Source organism: Sceloporus undulatus, chromosome 6, assembly GCF_019175285.1.
Source record: "Sceloporus undulatus isolate JIND9_A2432 ecotype Alabama chromosome 6, SceUnd_v1.1, whole genome shotgun sequence".
Classification (NCBI taxonomy): Eukaryota; Metazoa; Chordata; class Lepidosauria; order Squamata; family Phrynosomatidae; genus Sceloporus; species Sceloporus undulatus.
The window spans coordinates 30878957-30889076 of NC_056527.1; the positions used below are offsets into that span (position 1 = coordinate 30878957).

The 10120-nt window shown below is 40.5% G+C and overlaps 1 protein-coding gene across 2 annotated transcripts in view; it reads right to left on the reverse strand.

Annotated features, from left to right (window-relative positions):
• Positions 1-1064: 1064 nt before the first annotated feature.
• The window catches only part of HEPACAM2 (HEPACAM family member 2), a 72209-nt gene continuing 63153 nt past the window's right edge, over positions 1065-10120 (reverse strand). Inside the window, exons 5-11 of one of the 2 annotated variants that reach the window (XM_042474792.1) lie at positions 8207-8332; positions 8088-8112; positions 7917-7954; positions 6338-6411; positions 4988-5020; positions 4369-4478; positions 1065-3466 (exon numbers count right to left, since the gene is read on the reverse strand). In XM_042474792.1, the coding sequence (XP_042330726.1) occupies positions 3457-3466; positions 4369-4478; positions 4988-5020; positions 6338-6411; positions 7917-7954; positions 8088-8112; positions 8207-8332 (416 nt within the window). In that variant the 3' untranslated portion in view covers positions 1065-3456. Of the gene's footprint in view, positions 3467-4364; positions 4479-4987; positions 5021-6337; positions 6412-7916; positions 7955-8087; positions 8113-8206; positions 8333-10120 lie in introns of those variants that run through there. The other variant, XM_042474791.1, reaches the window with a different exon arrangement.

Consider the following 10120-nt stretch of genomic DNA (forward strand, 5'->3'; position numbering starts at 1 on the left):
AGTGATAGGTAGATAGATAGTATATTGCAATCAAGTTCCATCTTTAGTTCCCTCCTGTTTGCTCCCGCTGAGTGGCGATGTGGAAGAGTTGGGTCAGTGCTATTAGGAAAGGTCTCTCTCTTTGACGTCTTAAGAAATGAAGATTGGGTGAGATCGCTCACTTAGGCCGGCAACTTCCCCCTGCCAGGGCACTAACTTGAGGTGAGAACAGCCTGGGAGGTTCAGGAGGAACATCTTGCTGGTCATGGTGGGGACTCAGAATTTATGGCACAGTAGGCATGTAACAGCCATCCAGTAGCATTTGCTATATCTTGGGTGCGTTCCGGACGGGCCCTATGGGGCACTGTCGTTATGCGCGAAGGGCGGCGCTTCCTGACGCGCCTTGCCCCTCGTGCGTAACGACAATGTCAAAATGGTGGCGCGCATACAGATGGGCGCCGCCATTTTGACGTCACGGACGCGCAGCATCTGGACGTCGCGCACCGGAAGTGGCGCTGCGAGTGCGCGCCTCGTTCCTTGCTGCGCCTCTTCCGGGGCCCATTGAAGAAGCACCATTTTGGTACTTCTTTGTTGCTGTGCCGGGGAACCGCACAGTTTGGCTGCTGCGGTTCCCGGACACAGCAACCGGCAGCGGTGTGAGACCGCCCGTTTTGGGTGGTCTGTAACACGCCTTGGTTGTTTATTTCTTCCAGCTTGTTGACATAAAGAGGAAACATGATAAGAGTTGTACAATACACAGAAAGAAAAATAAAAGAAAATAGACATATTTAGCTTTCAACAAAGGTCATGGCAAGACATCTTAGCCACCAAAAGACTTCTGTAAAAATGGATAGAATAGAAATCAACTTGCAGGTGCAAACTCAACTCAATGAAACAAGCAGTTATGTATGTAAGTATTCATAAACTGCTGTGAATCTTTTAACAGATTACTGAACCGCCATTTTGAGGCCACACACACACACACACACACACACAAATATTGTTGAATTTTTAAAAACAATTTTACTGTGCTCCCACATCTAATCAAATGTATTACATAAATTCACAATGTAACATGCTGAATTGGTTACATGCTGGATGGCATACTCGTAGTATACATCAAAATATAATAGTTGGTCATTGCACAATTCAGTAGAATTTTTAGAAAAATTCATTCAGGTTCTTTTTTTTTAATTATTCACAGAATAGAATTTATTCTGGAGTAATTTATTTTCCTCCAGAAATTTTTTTCCATATTACACATTTTATCAAAACGCTCATTGACAGCTGGAATTTTTGCTTTCCCTAATAGCTATTTATCATATACCACATTGGTGAGAATAATACAGGTTTCCACATGTAGTTGGACTGCAGCTCCCAGACTTCTTCACCATAGTCTATGCTGGCTGCAGCTGCGGAGAGCTGCAGTTCAAGAACATCTGGAGAGCTCCATAACTCCTACCCCAGTATACTGTTTTTCAGTTGGATACCATATAAATAATTATTTGCTTTTGGAAAGTACATTGGGACCTTTGTAGCCATGATCTTGCCATCTGCAGATTTATGCATCCGTGGACAGCAAGCCCTGTTGTCCCCAATGTCAGTGTCTGCATGTGGCCATGCCACCATTAGGGATAACAGGACTTGAGGTCCCACTTTTTTGTGTGTGTATCCACACAGGTTCTGGAAAGGATCCCCTGCAGATACAAAGGTCCGACTGTAATCTGTTTTTGGTACAAGTTAAATAAACTGATCTTTATCTCCCTCATTATTCCCCACCATATCTTTCTTCTAAGACTGGCATGAAATAATTAAGGCTTCAGTGTTTGCGAACGAGGGTTCAGGAATGGGATACAGGACATAAATTTGGTCTGGAGAATTTACTCCTGGCTAATCTTTAAGGAGGTGTATCAAGAATTCCTTGAGTACCTGGAATACCACTGCTTTGGTTGGAGTCCAGCTTCTTTAAACTGAGGCAGGTAGAAGGATTTAAGTTGCGTTGCTTGTGCAGAGGGTGAGAGATAATTGTTGATTGTTCTTGATTTGGGGAGAGGAAAGAGGACTAGAATGTAAATTAATTGAAGGGAAACTGATTTGTGTGATCTGCAGGTGAAATTTTGGTTAAAACTTGTTCTAAGTCTAATTTTGAATAAAGTGGGGAAAATTAATTGAATGGGAATAAATTGAGTGAGAGCTAATGGATCAGTAACCTTTGACAGAGTTTGGTAGGAATTGAATGTTTTGTTGTAAATTAATTTATTTGGATTTTTGAATCCAACCCCTCCTCATCCCTTTACTGTATTTAGGGCTGACATGAAATATGTGAATGTTAATACAATTAATAACTGCATGAATATTTTTAAAACTAAAGAGTAACTGCCCCCCCCCCCTTCTCCAGATCCAGACTGGATCTATGGCAGGGGGCTCTTATAGCCTTCTCCATTTACACCAAGGTCCCAATTCAGTTTGGGGAAGGAGGAAAGCTTGTTGCTGTTGAATTGTTACTTGTTTAAATATAAAAATACACACTAATAATTGTATGAATTACTGTATATTTCTCTTTGGTCACTTAAATGTGGCCTTGTCTTCCTCTAATCCAGCATTTTGTTCTGATACTAGTCAATGAAATGCCTCTGGGAAGTTTACAAGCACGGCATGGGAGCATGAATGCTCCCCGACGTTCGTCCCCACCACATGGTATTCAGAGGGTTTCCCTTTTGAACCCAGAAGAGTTATTTAGCAAATATGGCTAGCAGGAATAGCTTCTTGGTTAATGGTGTGAGTGAGCCGTTTTGGATTGATGAAGGGATACAGGTTGGAAATGGCTGAAGGTAGGACAGAGTTATAACACCCCATTCCCTGGAGGTACTAGAGTCAATGTTGTATAGATCTCATGTATACAGACTCTACATACATTGCATTAATAAAATATGTTGGAATATAATAGACACCGTGGGTTTTTTTTGGTTTTGAAATCTTCCACTTTAAAAGTTAAACTTATTTTTAGAAAAAGCAAGGTTTTGCCAACACAAACATATTGCATTTATTATTTTGCTATTTTTGTAGCTACTTCTCCGTTTTTACACCACAGCCTAATGTGAGATCTGGCGGCAGATTCATCTCATTTGAAAACAACCAAGCAAACAACCCCCGAAAATCTCTTTCAACTGTACTGAGATGCTTAAAATAAAATAATGGGACATCATCCAACACTTCTGCTTTTAGAGTCTGCTTTTTGGAAATGTAAAATTGACAGTCCAACCTAAAGCAGTGGTTGTAAAATATATGTGTACAATTTAAAAAAGGAAAACCAGAAACATTAGAAATGCAGGAACAAGGTTGAGTTTTGCTTGTTAAACTTGAGGTGGTAGTTTCATTATAAATGACAGTTTGGTCCTTTCCTTTATTTGGCAGTTCTTGCTTCTCCTGTCTGCTTTCACAAACAAATTTCATCACCGCTGTGCTTTCCTTCTTTTTTCATGTACCACTAGGAGGGAAAAAAAGGTATTACAGTCTCTGGTTCAGAAGAGTATGCAGAGCTTTTAAACTTCCATTCTTGAACATAGTAACAAATTCCAGAAATGCAGCCAAGTTTATTGTGTATATCCAAGAACAGCAACAGCAGCAGCTGCTACAACAAGAACAAAAACATGATGCCTTTGCCTAACTCATGGCATTTTGTTGTGTTTCCAGAAGAGAGGTCCTCTCAGTGTAGCACTCAACTTGTTGAGGGCCAGTGCGTGTGATGTAGAGGATTGAATGTTGTAACTAAATGCACATGGCTGAAGGTCAATGAATATGAGAGGATTTTCTTATCATTGCAATGCCTGGCTCACTAGTGAAGTAAACACAGAGTTTGAAAAAGCTGCTTTTTGGAGCACAAGTTCCTCACCAACACATGTAATAGGCATACTGCCACGTTATCATACAAAAAACAGTTCTTTCAAGTTCTGGACACAAAACACACTCCCTCAAACAGTCCTGTCTTGTTCTTATGTCCAACACTGATCCCCCTCCCCCAAATGTATAAATTTCCTATGTGTTAACCTTGTACTTCTGTAAATTACCCTGATGGGCTTAGCCTACATAATCAGTTCAGCAACCTTTCTTCTTGCCTTCATCTTTTGCAAGTGGTGTGGAGGACAGCTCTGTGGGAAGGAGCCCAGTGTCTCCATATTCTCTGTCTGCCCTAAAATTCAGTTGAATATTACTCTGCCATAACCAAAACTGATTAGATCTAATCCTGCCCTCCTGAGCAGCAGAAAACACGACTTTGCCTTCTGCATGCCAGCCCTTCAACTATCTAGAGAATGTTATCATGTCCCTCCTCAGTCTTCTCTTCTGCAGTCCAAAACAATCTTGCTGAAAGATGGGCTTTGGTCAACTTACTCTTGATGTTCTTGTTGTTGTTCTGGAATATGTCGAACAACTTCATAAACTGTACCATGAAAATCGTGCCCTTGGATAACATCAGAGCCAGAAACAGATCGGCTTGACATCTGAAAATAGAAAGGAGAAAATCCTATTCTCAGAGCATGACATGCAACACTTGAAGAAGAGCCTAACACAGAATGAATTTAGTATAGTTCAGTGCATGTCAAATGATTTGATACTGGGGAATATCTATCGTTTTTCCTCTCCAGTGTGCCAAGGACCAGTGCCATATTTGTACCCATTGGCTACATTTGTTATATGCTTTTCTGAAAATTTACCAGGGACTGGCAACTGATGTCTCATGGACTGGTACAAGTCCATGAACCACCACTTTTGGTAGCATTAATATCATAGCTAGAATATCATTTTAAGACTGAAGAGATACAGGGTCAAACCCTTGTTTGGTAATGAAAATCGTGGGATGATCTTCAGCCAGTCAACTGTTTCCCAGCCTAACTGATTTCAGAGAGTGGTTCTGAAAATTAAAATGGGTGGAGGAGGCCTGTATACCATCATCATCAGAGGAAGGGTTGGGTATCATTGTATAAGATACATGAAATTTTAAAATGCCTACTTCTTCCCTTTGGAAACAGCAAGTGTTCTTGTCCTGTAGCCAAAACAGACATGTTAGAAACTAGCATGGCTCTCAGCTTTTCCCCAAGATTTTTTTTTATTATTTTTGCAGCAAAGTGATCTATGATCTTTATATATCATATTATGACTTGTCAATGTGAGCTGAAGCTCATTAGATTTAGGAAGAGGTTAGGATCACCTTAGGTCACCCTAAACTGGAAATTACTTGAAGGCACACAGCACATGAAGCCTGAGGACAGGGAGATGTTTAATCAACAATTTGTAAGCTGCTCTGAGAGCCTTTTGGCTGATAAATAAATACACAAATAAATAAGAAGTAACAGTGCAAGTAAGAGACCAGATTTCTTCATTATGTCTAGTTAAAACCCTAATCGTTAAATCGAAAATAGCAAGATGACTTCAGATCTACATACATTGACATACTTTGTCATTTTTATTTATCTGATTATTTTTTCCTGCTTCCCCTTCAAGGTGCTAAAGGCAGCACAAGTATTTCCTCCATTTTACATCTTCACAACTGTCCTGTTGAATAGGATAGGTTGAGAGAGCATGGCCCAAAGTTACTCAGTGTGTTTCATGGCTCCTTGTTGTAGTGGATTTCATAACTGGACTGTGAGTTCATCACAGTGGTATAGGACAGCTAGAGATCAAGGACTGGAGTAGAGGGACTTTTGGATTAGCATGGGCAAAGGATTTCCTCTTCCCAAGCCTAGCTGAAGTCATCACACTATCTTAGCAGCAGCATATTGTTGCAAGTTACCCCCCACCTGTTAATATGCACAGAATGGATAATTAAGACCCATTAGGTTTACAAAACAATGGCACCGAATGGTCATAAAAATGTAAACTGGTTCATTTCTATGGCTCAATGCAGCCGCTTGCATTTTAAAAAATTTCCTTGGTGAGGCAGCTTTGCAGACTTAACGATTTGAAGAGCGTCTGTACAGAATTTATCATTCTACCCTTAGTCCTGGCAAAACACTGCATTGGTTTTATATTTGTCACTTCATCACTCTGGTTTTATATTGCAGTGTTCAGTGGAACCCAAAGCTCTTTAAACGTAAAAAGTTGTTATGTCACCAAGATTGAAGAAATAACAGTAAGAGAGATAAGAAAATAGTCACATTTAGTGTCACTGAAATTAAGCCTCTTCTTTCTTTGCAAATTTGTATTTATTGTTTCTTTGCTGGAAACTTTTCAACTTCAGTGTTTTATACGACTGTTGTATAAAGAAGCTGTGAAAAGCTGTCAGGACAGCAGTGACTCATCAGATATCCCTACAGAGACTATATTTTAATTATGCAAGCACTTTAATTATGCAAGCACTCACCCTTGAAATTCCTCCAGGGTCAGGAAATGCAACAAATTCGTATATTCCAAAATCATCTAGTGCATTTTCATGACCTGAAATGTAGATCATTAATATGGAAAAATTATTACTTATTTATGGAACTAGGATTTCACCTCACCTCTAGTTTCAATGGAATCCCCAAGAGAATTGTAGGAGGTGAGAAAGTCTGAAAGCATGAAGAAGCCAAAGACATTATCATGATATGGAGACACTAGAAGAGAGAGATGGAATTTAGGCAAGTCTAGCCCAAAGGGTCATTAAAAGAAATGAGAGAGGTCTAGAGAAGCAAATGAATATTCCTACCAGTAAAGAGTAACAATGGGCCTGAACAGACAGGCCAAAATAAAGCTGCTTCAGGTCACTTTGGAGGTATGCTGTTTTAATGATGCATGCGTCCTAAGAGGCTGAAAGCCACGCTCTTAAGAACTGGAGTGTGGCTTTGGAGCAGCTTCTGGCCTCTTAAGATGCGTGTGTCATGTAAACAGCATACCTCCAACGTGACCTGAAGCAGATTTAGTTTGGCCTGTCTGTTTGGGCCTAATGTTCAGAAGCACTTGAGCTTCAGAATGCATGAATATGGCACCACATTTCCCACTTTCCTTCAGCAAAAATTCTGGGCCACCCAGGGTGAGGCATGGCCAGTCTCTGACTGGACCTCCTTTCACTTTGTTTTTTCTTCTTCTTAAGATTAGGAGAGGGCCTTCCCAAATATGTTAGCAGGCTGTAATGGCTGAGGGCTCAGATGTTAGTGAGGTGGTGTGCTTGTTCCGGGATTTAACTGTTCCTGAACTTTAAAGAACTATCTTATATGTCGCACCTATGAGGTCGGCGGGAGAGATAGGATTCACCACCTTGGTTAACTCATTTAATGTTTAGAAAAATCAGGTTTAATTAAAAATGTAATGTTTAGTAAAATCCAGTGCCATCCCACTTACATCAGAGCAGCTAGCTATCACTGCCAGTGGGGAGTAAAGCATCCATTAGGGCAGTGGTTCGCAAACTGGGTGGGCAGGACTCCCCAGGGGCTTGAGAGTTACTCAAGGGGTGCACAAGACTTGGAGGCCCTGATCCCCCTCCTCCTTCCATACCTTTTCTGCCCTGGAAAGGAAGACAAAGGCACAGAGGGCACTTGGAGCCTTAATATGGTAAAATATGAATGTACATAAATGTGTAATGAAAATACGCTCACCGAACAAACAAATATTTTAAATCATATACCATGTTGAGCAGGGGTGCACAATGTTTACATGTAAATGTAAAGGGGATCAGAAGGGTAAAAAGTTTGAGAACCACTGCACTGCACTAAGAGGCAATTTAGATGTGGAAAACAGCATGTAAAGTTAACCAGCCCAACCCAGAATTTCAGCACCGCTCCAATGTTTCTGCACCATGGGATTTAAGGAAAAATAACATGTCTGTGATGGCTGATAGTCACCATCTACTTCAACTTTCTGCATTCAACTTTCTTCATCCCTCCCATCTCTTTCAGTCTTTTTCAGAGGAATTTATACAGAGTTGAAAGGGGTTTACTTCTATTAAATGAATTGTATCACATTACCTGAAATTGTTTGTGCTTTTCGGTAATCGGCTTCAGGCCTAAAACATTTACAAAATACAAGTGTTAAATAGAAATATTTTAAATCCAGCATCAAACCAGGATGAAGGCAGAACATGCTTTTAAAAAGGATTAATGTGAGATTGAGCATCAAAGAGAAAATTAGATTTCTACCTGATCTGCAACTTCTGCTGTATAACTGGAAAAGAAAGACAGAGGGGAAAATATCAGCTCTTTCTGCTATAAATTGCAGAAACTTTGAATGTAATAGGGATTAATTTAACATACAGTACCTTTGTGAGGTTGAAATCTTTTCCATAATGTTAGAAGGCACATTGCCACTATCAAAAATAAGGAAATCCCAGTTATTATTGCTAGAGGTGATAAATATTTTCCTTTTTGGGCCAGCTGCTCCAGTCCTGCATCAGAGAAGAACAGAAACTGATCACTGATCTACAGAGTTATATTATGGATTAATGAAAAGCAGATCCACAATGTTGGTATAACATGTGGTTGTTTCAAATCAGAACATGTCCACTTTTAAAATATACATAAAGTCCAAACATAAATCAAGGAACATGAGAGACACTGCAGACTGGGGCAGCCAGAAAAATCAGCAGTAGCAGAACACGTTATAAACCATCCTGGGCACAAAATGCTGTTTGAAAACACTGAAATTCTGGACCATGCCAACAACTATCTGGTCAGAATGCACAGGGAAGCCATTGAAATCCACAAACACCTGGACAACTTCAACAGGAAAGTAAAACTCTCAAAAGTAAATAAAGTGTGGCTACCACTCCCGAAGGACACCAAAACCAGGACTCAGCGAATGCAAATGAGAAACCACTCAACGTCAGGGGCTTTCCCATCAGACAATGATCACCAATTAGCAGACACTAATCCTCTTTTGTATATCCTTCTACCCTGAGGAGGCCATCAACAACAGAACAATACACAGATTAACATGGGAATCACTCCTCCTCACCCAGGGTCACACAGTATATATATATACACCCACTATCTTCCAGATTAGCATTCTCTGAAGATGCCAGCCACAGATGCTGGCGAAACATCAGGAATAAACTCTCATAGAACATGGTCACATAGCCCGTAAAAAACCCCCAAAATCTATACATAAAGTTGCCGTCTCCACTTTATTGTCTGTATTCCCCAGGGCAAAATATATCTCAGGTGCAGTTTAGCTGACCAAGAGATACCCAAACTGTTACTGTCTCCCTTTACTTACTTTGCACTGAAGAGATAGGAGCCCAAAATATTTAATTGTTTTACTTGACCTGGACACAGGGTCCCCTATGAATGAAAATGGGCAGCTAGGGGAAAGAACAGCTACCGGAGGGAAGTGGCATTGTGCAGTCAGCATCACTGATGCCATTTGCTTCCCAGGGGAATTGGGGTTTAAAAGCTGTGTGTGATAACTTCCATAGTTAGGAAAAAAATTGTAGTCATTTTCTGCAACTGAATCCTATGCAAAATTAAATGTAAACCTTAATCTACATAGGATGGGGCTATAATATTGTATACAATATCAGTCAGTAGTATTGAAGTTAAACGGGGGTCTAATGTATCTTTAATTTCTTACTGTAATTGTTGTTGCTATGTTTGGCCACTAGAGGGCAATAAAGCTTCATTTTTGACACCACTGGCTTAGTTTGGAAGACAAAAGCTTTGTAGTAGCTACCTGGAACTGTAGGAAGAGCAGGAACAGGTACAGCTAGACGTATAGATGCTGTTTTGGGGACAAAAATGGCTGAGCAATGATGCATACACAAAGAGGAAATAACACAAGCAATCTAGAAAGTTGGGAGTAAGCAAAGATACTGAGAAGAGAAAAGAAGAGAAAAGGAGCTACAGAGACTTTGAATTCTGGAAATCTTCAGCAATCCGGCAAAAGGGACCATCTCACTGCCTGGAGGATATGCATTTTTAGGGTATTTTGATGGGATGGGGTCTTGGACACAACAAACTCTACTGGCCTCACCTGGTTCGTTGGCTATGTTGGTGTCACAAGTTCATATTTCCAAGGATCCTTAAAGGGATCACCAAGGACCTAACTGCCCTGAAACAAGGAGGGAGGCAGAAGTAGAGACTGACACATCTTGCTCCTGAACTTCTGAGAGATGAAGAGCAACAGTGATGGAAATTGGAGAATGCTGTCTTTGAGTTCATGCTGTTTGTGGGTAACA